This window comes from Salmo salar, unplaced genomic scaffold (assembly GCF_965601325.2).
Source record: "Salmo salar unplaced genomic scaffold, fSalSal1 ptg000743l, whole genome shotgun sequence".
Classification (NCBI taxonomy): Eukaryota; Metazoa; Chordata; class Actinopteri; order Salmoniformes; family Salmonidae; genus Salmo; species Salmo salar.
This window is the reverse complement of record NW_027675484.1, coordinates 117,501-138,826: the sequence shown is the minus strand read 5'-3', so window position 1 is coordinate 138,826 and position 21,326 is coordinate 117,501. Positions and strand designations below refer to the sequence as shown.

Genomic DNA, 21,326 nt, shown 5'->3' with positions numbered 1-21,326 from the left:
TCCAGGGCAAGATTCATGACAATAAATGCCAACCTGCCTCCCAGTCATCCCCTCCTAATCTTTACAAGGCTGCAGAACATGCAAGCTAGTGATGTGGGGGTTCTCTCATAACCCTCAGTCCCCAGGTGGGTAGATGGCAGGTTGAATAAAGAGAAGCTAGTGATGTGGGGGTTCTCTCATAACCCTTGGTCCCCAGGTGGGTAGATGGCAGGTTGTATATAGAGAAGCTAGTGATGTGGGGGTTCTCTCATAACCCTCAGTCCCCAGGTGGGTAGATGGCAGGTTGAATAAAGAGAAGCTAGTGATGTGGGGGTTCTCTCATAACCCTCAGTCCCCAGGTGGGTAGATGGCAGGTTGAATAAAGAGAAGCTAGTGATGTGGGGGTTCTCTCATAACCCTCAGTCCCCAGGTGCGTAGATGGCAGGTTGAATAAAGAGAAGCTAGTGATGTGGGGGTTCTCTCATAACCTTCAGTCCCCAGGTGGGTAGATGGCAGGTTGAATAAAGAGAAGCTAGTGATGTGGGGGTTCTCTCATAACCCTCAGTCCCCAGGTGGGTAGATGGCAGGTTTAATAAAAAGAAAACAATAGGCAACATAAAACAATCCATAAATGTATAATTATTATGTAATTTACACAAAACATTCTCTTCTAACCTGATCACAAACAAAGACAAGATTCAAACAAATAAACATGATGGTCCAACATAATGGGGGGGGGGGGGTATAGGGAAGGTAGGGGAGAGGAGGGGGTATAGGGAAGGTACGGGAGAGGAGGGGGGACTTACTCCATGTCAGGCAGCCTCCAAGTCTACCCTCACCAACTGACCGTGTAATCTGATTCATTATGATATAGGATCAGGACCCTCCTCTCCATGTAATCTGATTCAATATGATCTAGGATCAGGTCCCACCTCTCCATGTAATCTGATTCATTATGATCTAGGATCAGGTCCCCCCTCTCCATGTAATCTGATTCATTATGATATAGGATCAGGTCCCCCCTCTCCATGTAATCTGATTCATTATGATCTAGGATCAGGTCCTTCCTCTCCATGTAATCTGATTCATTATGATCTAGGATCAGGTCCCCCCCCTCTACATGTAATCTGATTCATTATAATCTAGGATCAGGTCCCCCCTCTCCATGTAATCTGATTCATTATGATCTAGCATCAGGTCCCTCCTCTCCATGTAATCTGATTCATTATGATATAGGATCAGGTCCCCCCACTCCATGTAATCTGATTCATTATGATCTAGGATCAGGTCCCCCCTCTCCATGTAATCTGATTCATTATGATCAGGTCCCCCCCTCTCCATGTAATCTGATTCATTATGATCTAGGATCAGGTCCCCCCCTCTCCATGTAATCTGATTCATTAGGATCAGGTCCCCCTTCTCCATGTAATCTGATTCATTATGATATAGGATCAGTTCCCCCTCTCCATGTAATCTGATTCATTATGATATAGGATCAGGTCCCCCCTCTCAATGTAATCTGATTCATTATGATCTAGGATCAGGTCCCCCCCTCTCCATGTAATCTGACTCATTATGATCTAGGATCAGGTCCCCCCTCTCCATGTAATCTGATTCATTATGATATAGGATCAGGTCCCCCCTCTCCATGTAATCTGATTCATTATGATCTCGGATCAGGTCCCCCCTCTCCATGTAATCTGATTCATTATGATCAGGTCCCCCCCTCTCCATGTAATCTGACTCATTATGATCTAGGATCAGGTCCCCCCTCTCCATGTAATCTGATTCATTATGATCTAGGATCAGGTCCCCCCTCTCCATGTAATCTGATTCATTATGATATAGGATCAGGTCCCCCCTCTCCATGTAATCTGATTCATTATGATATAGGATCAGGTCCCCCCTCTCCATGTAATCTGATTCATTATGATCTAGGATCAGGTCCCCCCTCTCCATGTAATCTGATTCATTATGATCAGGTCCCCCCCTCTCCATGTAATCTGATTCATTATGATCTAGGATCAGGTCCCCCCCTCTCCATGTAATCTGATTCATTAGGATCAGGTCCCCCTTCTCCATGTAATCTGATTCATTATGATATAGGATCAGTTCCCCCTCTCCATGTAATCTGATTCATTATGATCTAGGATCAGGTCCCCCCCTCTCCATGTAATCTGACTCATTATGATCTAGGATCAGGTCCCCCCTCTCCATGTAATCTGATTCATTATGATCTAGGATCAGGTCCCCCCTCTCCATGTAATCTGACTCATTATGATATAGGATCTTTTTATTTTTATTATTTCACCTTTATTTAACCAGGTAGGCCAGTTGAGAACAAGTTCTCATTTACAACTGCGACCTGGCCAAGATACAGCAAAGCAGTTCGACACAAACAACAACACAGAGTTACGTGGAATAAACAAGCGTACAGTCAACACAAAAGAAAAAAGAAAGTCTATATACAGTGTGTGCAAATGGCGTGAGGAGGTATGGCAATAAATAGGCCATAGTAGCAAAGTAGTCACAATTTAGCAGATTAACACTGGAGTGATAGATGAGCAGATGATGATGTGCAAGTAGTGATACTGGTGTGCAGAAGAGCAGCGAAGTAAATAAAAACAATATGGGGATGAGGTAGGTAGATTGGATGGGCTATTTACAGATGGGCTATGTACAGCTGCAGCGATCGGTTAGCTGCTCAGATAGCTGATGTTTAAAGTTAGTGAGGGAAATATAAGTCTCCAGCTTCAGCGATTTTTGCACTTCGTTCCAGTCATTGGCTGCAGAGAACTGGAAGGAAAGGCGGCCAAAGGAGGTGTTGGCTTTGGGGATGACCGGTGAGATGTACCTGCTGGAGCGCGTGCTACGGGTGGGTGTTGTTATCGTGACCAGTGAGCTGAGATAAGGCGGAGCTTTACCTAGCATAGACTTGTAGATGACCTGGAGCCAGTGGGTCTGGCGACGACATTGTAGCGAGGCCCAGCCGACTAAAATGACCTGGGTTGCAATCATGAAAAAAAACTACCCGGCCTTCATGGTTTGACATTGAGAACATTGGGAGAGATGAAAGCTGACGTTTTAGTAAATGTGCAGATTACGTTTCTCAGTCACAGACAAGAAGCTCAATTAAGACATTATCTTCACCACTGGGACTGGGGACAACAGGACCACAGGCCAAATAATACAGCTCAACACTTCCACACTACCACAGTGAGTAGAATCAGGCTTCTGAACACAGAAAACTTGCAGAATTATTAATGATGAATTGTATTAGACGTTATTAGACATTTCTGTTGTTGAGGAGGATGGGAGACCCACAGTATAGGTGCGTAACGCACAGAGACGCCAAAAATGTGTTTCAAAAATCGTCAAAGAGTCATTATTTTAACCTAAAGCATTTAATAAAGACACTTATAGTACAATATTATGGGGAATAGGAATGAGAGGCCTACTTACACCATTTTGGGAAGGGATCACAGCAGTGATTGAAATGGGGTATGAGGCATGAGTTGAGGTGTTCAGAGGCTTGACCAGTGCAGGACAGGATTTGACTGGGAAGACAATAACACATCACACTACACAGTTAGTCAACAGAGCTAAGAATGAGTTAGTCCAAGCAAGGAGTAAAATCATAGACGTGTAATAATGTGATTGTGTTTGTGATTGACTCTACATAAAGTAATGAGAGAAAAATTGACAGGGGTTTCCTCACAGTGCTTGGAGAGGAAACATTCAATGTGCCAGTGGATGAGTGGGCCACATGAGACGTGGCTTCCAGTTCATGTGAGGAGGTAGTTGACAATGGTAGTGGAGTGGTCATCACTTGTTAAATCATGGAACAGGAGGGGACTCAGCTGGAAATACAAATAGCAGATGCGTTCCCTTGAAGCTGAGCCATCGTAGGTTTGAACAACAAGTTTGTCCATGAAGATAAACACGGAATTCACATCTCGCCCACTTGGCAAATCAAAGTAGCCCAAGAAACTTTTTCTGAATAAAGCCCTGATCATCCACAAACAGAACCTGACGATAACTGAGAACGGCAAGCAGACTGGTGGCAACCATAGGTCCCAGAGTGGGGGGGGAGTTTTTTGCCCTGGGGCCCAGAGTTTGTCCTTATCTGTTGACCTAACCAGGAAAACTCTGGACCCTATAAGGTATGACAGTGATGAATCAGTTGTAAAAAGGTTTTGTAAGGGCTCTGATGGAACCAGTTTTAACTAATCAGGGCACATGGTTTTAATAACTCTTAGGGCTCGCGGACCGCTTGCGAAACACCTACGACAACATCCGGTGAAATTGCAGAGCGCCAAATTCAAAATTGGAATGTATTAAACATTCATGAAAATACAAGTGTCATACATCATTTAAAAGCTTAGAATCTTGGCAATCGAACTGCGTTGTCAGATTTCAAAAAGGCTTTACGGTGAAAGCATAGCTTTCGATTATCTGAGGACAGCACCCCACAATAACATATTTTCCAAACAAGCACAGGCGTCACAGAATCCCAAATAGCGATAAAATAAATCACTTACCTTTGAAGATCTTCCTCTGTTTGCAATCCCAAGGGTCCCAGCTACACAATTAATGGTCGTTTTGTTCGATAAAGTCCTTCTTTATATACCAAAATAGTCTGTTTAGCAGGCGCCGTGACTTCAGAAATCCACTCCTTCAACACGCAGACAAAGAAGTTCTAAAAGCTACCAGTAAATTTCATCCAAACAAGTCAAATAATGTGTCTATATCATCCTCAGGTTGTCTAAAATGTAAATAAACTATAATATTTCATACGGAAAGTACTGTGTTCAATAGGAATGACAAATACGCAAGTGTGCAGCCTCTCCATCGCGCACAAAAACACTGATGTGACCCAAGCAGTCAGCTCACTGAAAGTGTAAATATTTATTTATTTTTTAAAATAGAAGCCTCAAAACCATGAATAAATACTGTTGACATCTAGTGGAAGCTATTATGAATTGCAATCTGGGTGACGGACATAGGAGTTTTCAATAGCTTTACAAAATATGAGCCTGTGATTTTATTTATTTATTTTTTGGTCGGATTTTCTTCGGGTTTTCGCCTGCCATATCTGTTCTGTTATACTCACAGACATTATTTTAACAATTTTGGAAACGTCAGAGTGTTTTCTTTCCAAATCTACGAATTATATGCATAGTTTCTGGGCCTGAGTAACAGGCATTTTATTTTGGGCTCGCTAGACTCTCCGAACTTCCGAAAACTGCCCCCTAGCCCTAAGACGTTTTAACGGTCCTCACACTGTTCATGCTCTAATTTCATAGACGCGTACTGCTCACCTGTTCATCTCGTAATGAATAATGTGGAAATTGAGCAAGTTGAGGTGACTAAACTGCTTGGAGTAACCCTGGATTGTAAACTGCCATGGTCAAAACATATTGATACGACAGTAGCTAAGATGTGGAGAAGTCTGTCCATAATAAAGCCCTGCTCTACATTTTTAACCTGTTGGGTCTAGGGGGCAGCATTTGCACGTCTGGATAAAAAAAATGTACCCGATTTAATCTGGTTACTAATCCTACCCAGTAACTAGAATATGCATATACTTATTATATATGGATAGAAAACACTCTAAAGTTTCCAAAACTGTTTGAATGGTGTCTGTGAGTATAACAGAACTCATTTGGCAGGCAAAACCCTGAGACATTTTCTGACAGGAAGTGGATACCTGATGTGTTGTATTGACTTTAAAGCTATCCCATTGAAAGACACAGGGGTTTAGGAATATTTTGGCACTTCCTATTGCTTCCACTAGATGTCACCAGCCTTTACAAAGTGTTTTGAGTCTTCTGGAGGGAGATCTGACCGAACAAGAGCCATGGAACGGTGATGTCCCATTAGACACCTGGCGCGCTACTTCATGTTGGGTACCCTCGTTCCAATACGTTATAAAAGGCTATGCATTCGTCCACCTTGAATATTATTCATGTTCTGGTTAAAAAAGGCCCTAATGATTTATGCTATACAACGTTTGACATGTTTGAACGAACGGAAATATATTTTTTCCCCTCGTTCATGACGAGAAGTCCGGCTGGCTTACATCATGTGCTAACGAGACGGAGATTTTTGGACATAAATGATGAGCTTTTTTGAACAAAACTACATTCGTTATGGACCTGTGATACCTGGAAGTGACATCTGATGAAGAGAATCAAAGGTAATGGATTATTTACATAGTATTTTCGATTTTAGATCTCCCCAACATGACGTCTAGTCTGTATCGCAACGCGTATTTTTCTGGGCACAGTGCTCAGATTATTGCAAAGTGTGATTTCCCAGTAAGGTTATTTTTAAATCTGGCAAGTTGATTGCGTTCAAAAGATGTAAATCTATAATTCTTTAAATGACAATATAATATTTTAACAATGTTTTCTAATTTTAATTATTTAATTTCTGACGCTGACTTGACTGCCGGTTATTGGAGGGAAACGATTTCCTCAACATCAATGCCATAGTAAAACGCTGTTTTTGTATATAAATATGAACTTGATAGAACTAAAAATGCATGCATTGTCTAACATAATGTCCTAGGAGTGTCATCTGATGGAGATTGTAAAAGGTTAGTGTATCATTTTAGCTGGTTTTATGGTTTTGGTGACCCTGTCTTTGACTTGACAAAACATTACACACAACTCTTGTAAATGTACTGTCCTAACATACTCTAAATTTATGCTTTCGCCGTAAAACCTTTTTGAAATCGTAAAACGTGGTTAGATTAAGGAGATGTTTATCTTTCAAATGGTGTAACATAGTTGTATTTTTGAAAAATTTGAATTTTGACATTTATTTGGATTCAAATTTGCCGCTCTTGAAATGCACCTGCTGTTGATGGAGTGCACCACAGGTGGCACGCTAGCGTCCCACCTAGCCCCAAGAGGTTAACAACACTATCAACAAGGCAGGTCCTACAGGCCCTAGTTTCTACCTTCTGTCATGGGAATTCTGTTCCCAATGTTCATAAACCGAACTTCAATTAAACTACTCAGTCTGCCCCCCAGAGGGTGTAAGATTCTGGTTGGATGAAGCAGACGGAGAGCCAGCCTACAATTGGTCAGAATGTTTATTTACGAGAGCTCTGAATATCATACAATGTACACAGCCTTTTATACCTGACATTTGGTCATACCATATGTCATACCCCTTACAAATGCCCCTCCTCTTCTTTAACACTATCAATGCTTATTTACAAGTCTTCTCCATCTCATACATTGCTTATCATATCCTGCCCCATGTTACATAATCTACTGCAAGCCTAAAGGTTTCTCCCCTCCCTGGTTGGGGAGACCTTCTTCCTGTTATCAGTTTCACAGTGGTCACAAGTTGTCTGCTGTCTGGTTGCTTACATTGCTAAATCATTAAGCTTCAACTTTTCCGACACACACACATTAGTACATTCATCTTATAATCACTCGGTTATACCTTTTCAGGGTGAAATCATTTAGTCAAAACTTTAATCATATTATTTCCATTACAATCCACCCTATTGGCTAAATATTTCACATACACTATAACACATCTATTTTTATTGGATTCAGAAATGTCACACAAAATCAAACTAGATCAAAGAAAACGAATACATGTATTTTCATTACATACTTATCAATGACTGTTCTAAGCCTATGTCCAGTCATAACTCTTCGGATTAGGATTTTTGCTATGACCTTCATTTAGAGAAACAGTCTTGCTAAACATGGGCTCCTCGTAATTGAATGAATCCTGCACCAGGCTCGGCGGTAGGTATTTGTCATCCCACTGGTCTGAACTTGGAATCGGTCCGTATCTCACCATCTGCTCCGTCATCGATTTCTCCAGAGCCCTGGAAATGAGACCTCTCGCACAAGGGACCAAACAACAACCACATAATATCAACACAGTCATACAGGTGAAAGCAGCCCACGACACAGTGATTACAACCTTTTTCCATTTTCCGAACGTACTATCAAACCATCCCGTGAGTGCCGTGTCCACCCCGGAATTTTCTGCTAACTCCTGAGCTAAATTGTTTAGACCGGCCAGGGCCTTGGTCACTGATCCATCTGGAGCTGTGTTCTCAGGGATGAAAGTACAGCATTCAGATCCGAACATCACACACACACCACCCTTTTCAGCCAGAAGCATATCCAAAGCTATTCTATTCTACAATACCATCAAAGTGGTCGCAGCTGTCTGTTCTGCTAACCCTTGAATTGCCTCTCTGGTATAGTTGATGAAACACTGTTGGTTATAATAAATGTAATTTATCCAATCCATATTTTTATTGAGAGTCGACCACCAAAAAAGACTTGATTCCAATCCAGCCCATATCTGATTCCTAGCTTTAAACTCATAAGGCACCCCTCTTGGTACCCCAATGCTATCAATGTAAATTCTATCGTCAAAGGACCCTGACGGAGCACTCCTCCCCTCTCTTTCACCTGGCACTAGGTCTTTCTGTTGTATAAGGGTGAAGGGCATGCCTAACTGTACCAATGCACAAATACCAGTCCAATTTGCAGGCACGTTTGGCCACAGCTTTATACCTCCACACAACCACCAGACATCCGCTCTCGGCCTTTTTATCTTACTAAAGTCCTCGGAACTCAACCACCCAGTCAGGTCCCTCATTGTCTCGTCAGTTGTAACATTCTCTGTCCTAATACATGTTCTTACTTCCCCTACGTTCCATCCGTGTGTGTTGTGTCGAGCCACACAATAATAGTCTCCTCCTGCGACTGTGAAAGGGGGAAGTCTGGATCTAATGAGCACATAGGATACAGATAATGCAGATCAGTGCAACTGTCTGGCTTCCTTGCCTTCATGAACAGCTTTACCATACAGGCCATTCCCCTTGGTAAATTAATTCCATCGAGTAGAAAGGGGATGGTTGTCAACTGAAGTTTGGCTGTTGCGCAGGCATAACCTTCTTCTTTAGCTACTGATCTAGCTGTATACTGAATCCATTCCAGCCATAGGTTGGAATCCCCAAACCAAGTCTCCACCTCAATCACTTCCTTAAGGTCTTTCGTCTGAACTATTCTCACCGGTCCTTGGCTCTGGATGACTACATGGGTAATGTCCGTTTTATCAGGGGTACTACTGGTATTCTGGCTGGCGGTAGAACTATCTCCTGTCCTAACCTCTACTACTCAGAATGGTACCGCAGTGTCGACAATGGTCTGGTCAAGGCCAACATACCATAACCCTAAATCCTCTTTCTTTATGCTTTGAATGGTCATTCCTATCTTCAAGCAATACTTCCCATGCTTTGGATTGCAGTCAAAAACCCTGGCCTTCACTATACTCCATCTGTTTCTTTATTGGGTGTGTGGATTGACATAGCCTTCTCTCTCTGTGTGAGCTATGATTCCATGAGTTACACCGGGATCTACACAGATATCTTCCCCATGAAGTCCGAGTCCTAGACTGCCAGGAGGTTAGGGACCCCATTTGGTCTGCATAGAAGTCTATTGAGACATCCTTCCCTAACTCTACTCTCACTTCCTTTTTATCCAGATCGAGTGACCTTTTGTAACTAGGCCATAAAAACTCCTCATCTTCTACACTATGGGTCAAGTTACCACTTTCTGACTTCTCGAGTGGTTCATGGTGTATTAGGAATATGGCTCCCACAATCAGACAGCTCAGACTGACCAGTACCCCTGTAAAGCCCCACTCCCTCCCGGAGAATATATCACTGGCTAGAGGCCAACCCACACTTTCACTTCTATGAACGCACACAGTGAGGATCGGGCGGGTTAGGGAATCTTTGTTAGAGAGGTAACCCCTGAACCTTATTGGTATTCGGTTCTTCTCCTAACTCTGTGATTGTTCGACAGTGTCAGTGTGTCTTACCCTCCCGCAATGTGTGATATGAACCCAGGTAGCTCTTTCAGCTATTCTCACCGTGAAGGCTATTACCAGGAACACTTGGTATGGGCCCTCCCACCGTGGCTGCTTCCAGTTCTTTTCTCCTCAGGGACTGGATCCACACCCAGTCTCCTGGTTGGATTGAGGGAATTATCTTCTCCTGTAATTCAGCTGTTGGACACAAAGTCTCGGACATACGGGTTTGGTTAACCATGTGTTCTGTTAGTATATCTTCAACTTCTATGTCTACCTGTTCTGGCCTCCCTAACTCTGGCATTCTATATGGTTTACCTGATCAGCTAAAATGTAATCCATTATTTAAGAGAGAGATCCTAGTAAACCAACTACCCTAATCGTGTCCACCCAGTAAGTTGTGACCACTTCCTCCCATTTAATATGCTTATCTATTATAAAAAATGTTTTTTTTTAAGTAGTTCGTTATCCAATAGGCCACAAAGTGTTTCCGAACCTGCTCTACTATCCCCCCTGTTGACACATGGCTCTGCCCATGTGTCAATCTTGCCGCATCTCTAAACAATGACTTAGGTAGTATTGGTAACTTATCATGATACCAAATACCGTCCTTATGTAAATTGCTCCTAACTTCTCCCATTTCGAAATCCCTTTCACTGGTGCTCTAGACTGACAATTTTAATACAGCGTTGTCTATGTTTACATCCAATTTTAAGAACTGCTGTGTCGACGGCTGCGGTTTATCCTCTCTAGGGTAAGTGGGACGAAATCGTCCCACCTACGTAACAGCCAGTGGAATCCTGTGGCGCGTTATTCAAATACCTTAGAAATGCTATTACTTCAATTTCTCAAACATATGACTATTTTACACCATTTTAAAGACAAGACTCTCGTTAATCTAACCACACTGTCCGATTTCAAAAAGGCTTTACAACGAAAGCAAAACATTAGATTATGTCAGCAGAGTACCCAGCCAGAAATAATCAGACACCCATTTTTCAAGCTAGCATATAATGTCACATAAACCCAGAAGACAGCTAAATGCAGCACTAACCTTTGATGATCTTCATCAGATGACAACCCTAGGACATTATGTTATTCAATACATGCATGTTTTGTTCAATCAAGTTCATATTTATATCAAAAACCAGCTTTTTACATTAGCATGTGACGTTCAGAACTAGCATACCCCCCGCAAACGTCCGGCGAATTTACTAACAATTTACTAAATTACTCATGATAAACGTTCACAAAAAGCATAACAATTATTTTAAGAATTATAGATACAGAACTCCTCTATGCACTCGATATGTCCGATTTTAAAATAGCTTTTTGGTGAAAGCACATTTTGCAATATTCTAAGTAGATAGCCCGGCATCAAAGGGCTAGCTATTTAGACACCCAGCAAGTTTAGCCTTCACCAAACTCCGATTTACTATTAGAAAAGTTTGATTACCCTTGCTGTCTTCGTCAGAATGCACTCCCAGGACTTCTACTTCAATAACAAATGTTGGTTTGGTCCAAAATAATCCATAGTTATGTTCCAACAGCGGTGTTTTGTTCGTGCGTTCAAGACACTATCCGAATGGTAAATAAGGGTCACACGCACGGCGCATTTCGTGACAAAAGATTTCTAAATATTTAATTACCGTACTTCGAAGCATGTCAACCGCTGTTTAAAATCAATTGTCTCGTAAAAAAGCGATAATATTCCGACCGGGAATCTGCAATTAGGTAAACAGACGAAAGAAAATAAATCACTGGGTCGACTCGGGCACGCGCCTAAGCCCTTTGTCCTCTGATCGGCCACTAGGCAAAGGCGATAATGTGTTTCAGCCAGAGGCTACCTCGATATCGTTCAGCTTTTTCCCGGGCTCTGAGAGCCTATGGGAGCCGTAGGAAGTGTCACGTTACAGCTAAGATCCTCAGTCTTCAATAAACAGAGACAAGAAGAACAACACCTTGTCAGACAGGCCACTTCCTGCATGAAATCTTCTCAGGTTTTTGCCTGCCATATGAGTTCTGTTATACTCACAGACACCATTAACCTCTATGGGCTAGGTGGGACGCTAGCGTCCCACCCGTGGTGCACTCCATCAACAGCAGGTGCATTTCAAGAGCGGCAAATTTGAATCCAAATAAATGTCAAAATTCAAATTTTTCAAACATACAACTATTTTACACCCTTTGAAAGATAAACATCTCCTTAATCTAACCACGTTTTACGATTTCAAAAAGGTTTTACGGCGAAAGCATAAATTTAGAGCATGTTAGGACAGTACATTTACAAGAGTTGTGTGTAATGTTTTGTCAATTCAAAGACAGGGTCACCAAAACCATAAAACCAGCTAAAATGATGCACTAACCTTTTACAATCTCCATCAGATGACACTCCTAGGACATTATGTTAGACAATGCATGCATTTTTAGTTCTATCAAGTTCATATTTATATCCAAAAACAGCGTTTTACTATGGCATTGATGTTGAGGAAATCGTTTCCCTCCAATAACCGGCAGTCAAGTCAGCGTCACAAATTAAATAATTAAAATTAGAAAACATTGGTAAAATATTATATTGTCATTTAAAGAATTATAGATTTACATCTCTTGAACGCAATCAACTTGCCAGATTTAAAAATAACCTTACTGGGAAATCACACTTTGCAATAATCTGAGCACTGCGCCCAGAAAAATACGCGTTGCGATACAGACTAGACGTCATGTTGGGGAGATCTAAAATCGAAAATACTATGTAAATAATCCATTACCTTTGATTCTCTTCATCAGATGTCACTTCCAGGTATCACAGGTCCATAACGAATGTAGTTTTGTTCAAAAAAGCTCATCATTTATGTCCAAAAATCTCCGTCTTGTTAGCACATGATCTAAGCCAGCCGGACTTCTCGTCATGAACGAGGGGAAAAAATATATTTACGTTCGTTCAAACATGTCAAACGTTGTATAGCATAAATCATTAGGGCCTTTTTTAACCAGAACATGAATAATATTCAAGGTGGACGAATGCATACTCTTTTATAACGTATTGGAACGAGGGTACCCAACATGAACTCGCGCGCCAGGTGTCTAATGGGACATCATCGTTCCATGGCTCTTGTTCGGTCAGATCTCCCTCCAGAAGACTCAAAACACTTTGTAAAGGCTGGTGACATCTAGTGGAAGCAATAGGAAGTGCCAAAATATTCCTCAGCCCCTGTGTTTTTCAATGGGATAGGTTTAAAGGTAATACAACACATCAGGTATCCACTTCCTGTCAGAAAATGTCTCAGGGTTTTGCCTGCCAAATGAGTTCTGTTATACTCACAGACACCATTCAAACAGTTTTAGAAACTTTAGAGTGTTTTCTATCCATATATAATAAGTATATGCATATTCTAGTTACTGGGTAGGATTAGTAACCAGATTAAATCGGGTAAATTTTTTTTATCCAGACGTGCAAATGCTGCCCCCTAGCCCTAACAGGTTAACCCTGCATAGCTAACCATACTACTAATCCTTACCTTAAATTAAGACCATAAAACAACATTATTTTCCACAGCCAATTCTGACTTTGCAGCTAACATATCTAGAGGAAATCTCACAGTTCTGCCTCCAGGTCAAGATTCATGACAAACGTCAACATGAGACAGGGAGAAGCAATGTAAAAATCAATAACGAAATTGTTTTCACTATTAACATGCTTTTTCTTGTTTCAAGTATGTTTTATTATGAAAAGTACAATATAACCATGTATACTTGTACAACTATGGAGCGTATGTCCACATATAATTCTACAATTTGTTTTTCAGCATGAAAGACATACAACTAATTATCACATTGGTATTTTAACAGTGTTATTGTAAGAGTTTAAATGTTTAAACAGAGGATACATCTAAAACAGGATAAATCAAGTGCAGTATGTTCTGAGAATGTTACTTTAACGTCGACTCATAACGTCACACTATAACTTCATGGTAGTCTTGTGGAAAGACTGCATGTTGTTTTGGGTGGATTGAGTGACGTCTTCATCAACATTTTGCAGAATATTCCGGTAATATTTTCACCTCTTGTCGGCTGCAGACATTCATAAGGAGTTCCAGTAGTTTATTTGCCATTTGCAGGTATTAAAAGTAATACATACATTGTAATTCCTTGTTGGATCTCTCTCACATACAGGACAGTACATACCAGCGGAGGCTGCTGAGGGGAGGACGGCTCATAATAATGTCTGGAACAGAGTGAATGAAATGGAACACATGGAAATCACGTGTTTAATACCATTCCTCTTATTCCACTCCAGCCATTACAAGCCTGTCCTCCCTAAATAAGGTCCCACCAACCTCCTGTGGTACAAACACAAACAGTAAAATATATCATAAAAAATGCAAAGTGGTAAAAGATCAGAAAAGGAACCAAAAGGTTCAGTCATGTTGTAATAGTCTGATGACATCAGTTTAGGTTGATGATTTAACAGGCAGATAGAACTGGGATAGAAGCTGTTCTAGAACCTGTGGTCCAGAAACTGATTTAACAGGCAGATAGAACTGGGATAGAAGCTGTTCTAGAACCTGTGGTCCAGAAACTGATTTAACAGGCAGATAGAACTGGGATAGAAGCTGTTCTAGAACCTGTGGTCCAGAAACTGATTTAACAGGCAGATAGAACTGGGATAGAAGCTGTTCTAGAACCTGTGGTCCAGAAACTGATTTAACAGGCAGATAGAACTGGGATAGAAGCTGTTCTAGAACCTGTGGTCCAGAAACTGATTTAACAGGCAGATAGAACTGGGATAGAATCTGTTCTAGAACCTGTGGTCCAGAAACTGATTTAACAGGCAGATAGAACTGGGATAGAAGCTGTTCTAGAACCTGTGGTCCAGAAACTGATTTAACAGGCAGATAGAACTGGGATAGAAGCTGTTCTAGAACCTGTGGTCCAGAAACTGATTTAACAGGCAGATAGAACTGGGATAGAAGCTGTTCTAGAACCTGTGGTCCAGAAAGTGATTTAACCCTTCACGCGTGAGTTCCAAATATCTCTATCGGTCGCCCCAGCGTGAGTTCCTAATATCTCTATCGGTCGCCCCAGCGTGAGTTCCTAATATCTCTATCGGTCGCCCCAGCGTGAGTTCCTAATATCTCTATCGGTCGCCCCAGCGTGAGTTCCTAATATCTCTATCGGTCGCCCCAGCGTGAGTTCCTAATATCTCTATCGGTCGCCCCAGCGTGAGTTCCTAATATCTCTATCGGTCGCCCCAGCGTGAGTTCCTAATATCTCTATCGGTCGCCCCAGCGTGAGTTCCTAATATCTCTATCGGTCGCCCCAGCGTGAGTTCCTAATATCTCTATCGGTCGCCCCAGCGTGAGTTCCTAATATCTCTATCGGTCGCCCCAGCGTGAGTTCCTATTATCTCTATCGGTCGCCCCAGCGTGAGTTCCTAATATCTCTATCGGTCGCCCCAGCGTGAGTTTTTTATACTCGTGATGTTAGAATGTTCTCTCCATTCCAGAATGTGATTGATACGTAACAGTGCATTTAATCCGCGCTGCTCTCAAACCAAAGCACGCAGACTGTTTTTATTTATAGGCTGTTTTCAAACTTCAATTTCAAATGTTTTTCTTAACAAGTTTTTATTTTCTAAGAACAGTTTGAATTGAGGTGTGTTCCGCCTACCTCATTCATTCACATAAAAATAGTCCTTTTTTTTTTTACTTTTGCGGACAATTTAATTTTTGGGACATTTCTGACCCGGACAAAATTCCCCAAGCACTTTCCAATTGTTTGTGCAGTTCAAGTCTGCAGACATTTGCTCATCTCCGGTCAGAACAGGATCTGCACACGTGTTGACATTTTCCATCTGTTGCCCTCATTGTTTTCCTTACTAATAATAACTTTGGAAATGTGTGCGTTTCTATCAAAGTAAGTGCATTATTACGTATGTCGTTTCTATTGTAGCATAATAGATTTGTGTATATTCTTTATAACCGCGGACACGTGAGGTAACGTTACTCATTTTATAACCTTTATGGTGTTATATTCAATCGTGCTTAGGTAGCTAGCTACATTTTTCTATCAGCTCTGTAAAACAATGCTAATTGCGTCAGAGAAGTATTATCTTGTGTTGTATTTTGAAGCTACATGGCCTTATGACTCCCTAGTGGCGCAGCGGTCAAAGGCACTGCACATCAGTGCTAGAGACGTCACTACAGACTCCCTGGTTCAAATCCAGGCTGTATCACAACTGGCTGTGATTGGGAGTCCCATAGGGAGTCCCATTGGGTAGCCTGGTCCTCGGAGGCGTACCAGCGACCAGATGCGCTGCGCAGGCATCCTCCTACCATGCTGGATGCCCGCTCTAGCACGGCACCTGCGAGGAGCTGGAATAATGCGCACCGGACTGTGCGTGCGTATGGGTGAGAGAGTGCGCTCCTCAGCGAAACATGGCGCTCTCCACCTCATACGCTCCTCCATATAACCACGGGTAGCTGGCTAAAAAATTTACAAAAAAAAAATTTGAAAAAAAAAAACGGGTAGCTGGCTTCCGGCTCTTCCTAGGCCAAACTACCCGTGTGCCCCCCCCAAAAAAAATTATTGGCGGTGCCTCTCGTGCTTCAACGCCAGTCGTGTCCCTCGGAAACGTTCCCGGTCCATACCAGCCTTACTCCATGGGCCTTCTCCGGCCATAACCTGCTCCCAAGTCCATCTCTCCCGTTTGTCCAAATCAAAATTCCTCTGCTGCTTGGTCCTGGTTTGGTGGGAGATTCTGTCAGGGATTTCTTCGTCGGAGGACGATATGGCGAAATCATCATCGGAAAATGAGGACCAATATGCAGCAGAGTTGAGATGGTTCATTTTGAACTTTTAATAAATTCCAAAACGAACATACAAAATAACAAAAACGAACGCACGATACACTGACAGTCCTGTTATGTTTACACACACTAAACACGGAACAATCTCCCACAAATACACAGACAAACACACCCAACTAATATAGGACTTCCAATCAAAGGCAACACCACACAGCTGCCTTCAATTGGAAGTCCACCCCAATTAACTCAACATAGAAACAGATCAACCAGACTACACATAGAAATACATCAACATAGACCATAACTCAAAACCCAAAAATAATAAATCAAACGCCCTCCTAACTAACACACCACCCTGAACCACATAAAACAAATACCCGCTGCCACGTCCTGACCAAACTAAAATGACAATTAACCCTTATACTGGCCAGGACGTGACACATCTTGTCTTTTATTATCTTCGGTTTCTGTGGGGGAAAAAAATGCATGGCTGCGCGCTGAAACTAATCTCGGATAACTTTCCATTTCTAGAAAGTGTTTTACCTAATTATTTCGATCAATGGTGAGCTCACCCCGTGATGTGATTAATTATTCATAGTATTTTGCTATTAGCTAATTCATGTTGTAGTTTACGTCAGCCGAGAGTTATAAAATATGACTGCTTGTGTTGGGTCAATCTTTCTTCAGTTAGCGCTACGACAAATGTAGCCTACATTTTTTCCGGTTAGGATGATTGTGTTGTGCTATATATATATATATATATATATATATATATATATATATATATATATATATATATATACTTCTGTGAATATCTGAACCATTTGCATCCAAAAATAAACTGCTCACATTCTGGAGATAAACTTTGTAAGGACTGTGTGTGTTTTGTGTAAAATAGTTTCTGAAAAAAGTGTGTCCAGCTCAAACGCTGATTGTTGCGTCATTGGAAACTGTCCGTTTTAAAGAGGGTTCTAAATGAGTGTTCTAATGAGCGTTCTAAACAAGCGTTCTAAATGAGTGTTCTAAAACAGCGTTCTAAACCAGCGTTCTAAATGAGTGTGTCCAGCTCAAACGCTGATTGTTGCGTCATTGTAAAGTGTCCGTTGTAACGGGGTTCCAACCTACTAATCAACCCGCTTCAGGGACTGTAGAACGGCTGGTATGAATAATAACAATGGCTGGGCTGATGGGCACTTCAGTGAGTTGGAGCCTTTGATTGCCCTGCCTCTGGGAGCCTGTCGACTTGTTACATGATTACTGAGTGAAAGAGAGCCTATGAAAGTTTTCATGGAGGGTGGGTGCCCCCTGGTGGCTGAACCTGAGATCAATGAGAGAACTTGTCAGAAAAACGACAGTCCCACTTTCTCTGTCATTGTACAAAGTAGAGAGTGGGGAAAAAAATGTGTAAAAATGTATACAGAGGCTCTGGAATTTGTCATTAAAAAAATTAAAATAGTGAAAAAGGATTAAAATAAAGTTCCAACAGTACATGAGATGATCAGACTGAACCAACTGCTATCTTAAAATGTTTATTCAGTTAGGAAACAGAGGATGTATTACATAAAGTTATCACAGAATTAAAGTTATCACACAATTAAATAATAAATCCTCACTCACACAGACAAACATGGCTTCATTATTGTTCACAGTTTATTATCATAGTTTCTCACAGATCCTGGCTTCCACTGTTAGAATGGCTGAGCGAGAGGAGGTGGGGCTTTTATTGAAGTATCTATGTGGACCCTACTACAGTTTAACCAGCTCAGCTATAGACTACACCAGCATGACTAGTATCTATGTGGACCCTACTACAGTTTAACCAGCTCAGCTATAGACTACACCAGCATGACTAGTATCTATGTGGACCCTACTACAGTTTAACCAGCTCAGCTATAGACTACACCAGCATGACTAGTATCTATGTGGACCCTACTACAGTTTAACCAGCTCAGCTATAGACTACACCAGCATGACTAGTATCTATGTGGACCCTACTACAGTTTAACCAGCTCAGCTATAGACTACACCAGCGTGACTAGTATCTATGTGGACCCTACTACAGTTTAACCAGCTCAGCTATAGACTACACCAGCATGACTAGTATCTATGTGGACCCTACTACAGTTTAACCAGCTCAGCTATAGACTACACCAGCATGACTAGTATCTATGTGGACCCTACTACAGTTTAACCAGCTCAGCTATATACTACACCAGCATGACTAGTAACTATGTGGACCCTACTACAGTTTAACCAGCTCAGCTATAGACTACACCAGCATGACTAGTATCTATGTGGACCCTACTACAGTTTAACCAGCTCAGCTATAGACTACACCAGCATGACTAGTATCTATGTGGACCCTACTACAGTTTAACCAGCTCAGCTATAGACTACACCAGCATGACTAGTATCTATGTGGACCCTACTACAGTTTAACCAGCTCAGCTATAGACTACACCAGCATGACTAGTATCTATGTGGACCCTACTACAGTTTAACCAGCTCAGCTATAGACTACACCAGCGTGACTAGTATCTATGTGGACCCTACTACAGTTTAACCAGCTCAGCTATAGACTACACCAGCGTGACTAGTATCTATGTGGACCCTACTACAGTTTAACCAGCTCAGCTATAGACTACACCAGCATGACTAGTATCTATGTGGACCCTACTACAGTTTAACCAGCTCAGCTATAGACTACACCAGTATGACTAGTATCTATGTGGACCCTACTACAGTTTAACCAGCTCAGCTATAGACTACACCAGCATGACTAGTATCTATGTGGACCCTACTACAGTTTAACCAGCACAGCTATAGACTACACCAGCATGACTAGTATCTATGTGGACCCTACTACAGTTTAACCAGCTCAGCTATAGACTACACCAGCGTGACTAGTATCTATGTGGACCCTACTACAGTTTAACCAGCTCAGCTATAGACTACACCAGCGTGACTAGTATCTATGTGGACCCTACTACAGTTTAACCAGCTCAGCTATAGACTACACCAGCATGACTAGTATCTATGTGGACCCTACTACAGTTTAACCAGCTCAGCTATAGACTACACCAGCATGACTAGTATCTATGTGGACCCTACTACAGTTTAACCAGCTCAGCTATAGACTACACCAGCGTGACTAGTATCTATGTGGACCCTACTACAGTTTAACCAGCTCAGCTATAGACTACACCAGCATGACTAGTATCTATGTGGACCCTACTACAGTTTAACCAGCTCAGCAGTACCATTGAGCCAAAACCCAGGATAGAGGGGCTGAGTGAATGTGGTCTGGACTCTGTGGAGGAGGGTCATTGTGTCAGAGACACTGTAGAAGGACAGAGTACCTGCCTTGTGATCCAGGTACACTCCTACTCTGGAGGACTGAGGGCCTGATACTTTAGTCTTAACATTATTGTGTATGAAATAATAACCACCTCTATAGCACTGTAAACTCCAGGACTTGTTATTGAATCCAAATCTATTATCTGACCCTGTTCTGCTGATGTCTTTATATGAGACTGCGGTATAAACGCCACCTCTCCACTCCACCTCCCAGTAACAGCGTCCAGACAGACCCTCTCTACACAGAACCTGCAACGTGTTGGTGAATCTGTCTGGATGGTCAGGATATGGTTGGACTTGGCCTGTATAGGTCACCTTTCTGTTCCCTTCAGACAGAGAGAGGAGTGTGTATGCTGTGTTTGGGTCCAGTGTGAGCTGGCAGGAATCTGGGAGAAGAGCAGAGACCAATGAGGGGAGTCAGAACAATAAGTTAAGTCAGATACTGTATCTACCCTGTCTTTGATTAGAGCACAGCAGAGATCAAATCAGAGAAATATGAGGAGTCAGATAGATACCCAGTCTTTGATTAGATCTACTATTGCTATATATTTCTAGAGGGATTGTTAGGAGTGGCAGTAAAAAGAGACTGTTAGTTACTTCACAATAAAGAGACTCACATTGTAACAACTGTTCTCTGGTCTTGGGCTCTGGAGGCAGAACAACCTCCACTATATTCACTACAGACACACAAACACATTGACAGAGAGAGGGAATGTTATCATCATACCATATTCCACATGTATATGACTAGTAGGGAACTTTCAATGGTCTAAAGTTGATGTTCTGATTGTTTTCAACACACCTGTAGTGGAGATCTTGGTCCATTCTCCTTTAAGGAAGTCTTCTAGTTTCTCTCTCAGTTCAGACACAGTCTTACTCACATCTCCAAAGTACTGAAGAGGACGGACAACGATGCTGGGTAAGTCTGAAGATACACTGATACTGGAGAGAGACTGATAACTCTGGAGAGAGAGAGAGACAGAGAGAGAGAGAGAGACAGAGAGAGAGAGGGACACAGAGAGAGAGACACAGAGAGAGAGACAGAGACAGAGAGAGACAGAGAGAGACAGAGAGAGAGAGGGACACAGAGAGAGAGACACAGAGAGAGAGAGAGAGACACACAGAGAGAGAGAGAGAGAGAGAGAGTGAGAGAGAGACAGAGAGAGAGAGACAGAGAGAGAGAGAGACAGGGACAGAGGGACACAGAGAGAGGGACACCGAGACCCAGAGAGAGGGGGACACGGACAGAGAGACAAAGAGGGACACAGAGAGAGACACAGAGAGAGAGAGACACAGAGAGAGAGAGACACACAGAGAGAG

The 21,326-nt window shown here is 42.1% G+C and overlaps 1 protein-coding gene across 1 annotated transcript in view; it reads right to left on the bottom strand.

Moving 5' to 3' along the window:
* Positions 1 to 18,165: 18,165 nt before the first annotated feature.
* Positions 18,166 to 21,326, bottom strand: part of LOC145877253 (tripartite motif-containing protein 16) — an 8,036-nt gene continuing 4,875 nt past the window's right edge. Inside the window, exons 4-6 of the mRNA XM_082972554.1 lie at positions 20,809 to 20,968; positions 20,624 to 20,683; positions 18,166 to 20,392 (exon numbers count right to left, since the gene is read on the bottom strand). Of these exons, the coding sequence (XP_082828680.1) occupies positions 19,884 to 20,392; positions 20,624 to 20,683; positions 20,809 to 20,968 (729 nt within the window). The 3' untranslated portion in view covers positions 18,166 to 19,883. The remainder of the gene's footprint in view (positions 20,393 to 20,623; positions 20,684 to 20,808; positions 20,969 to 21,326) is intronic.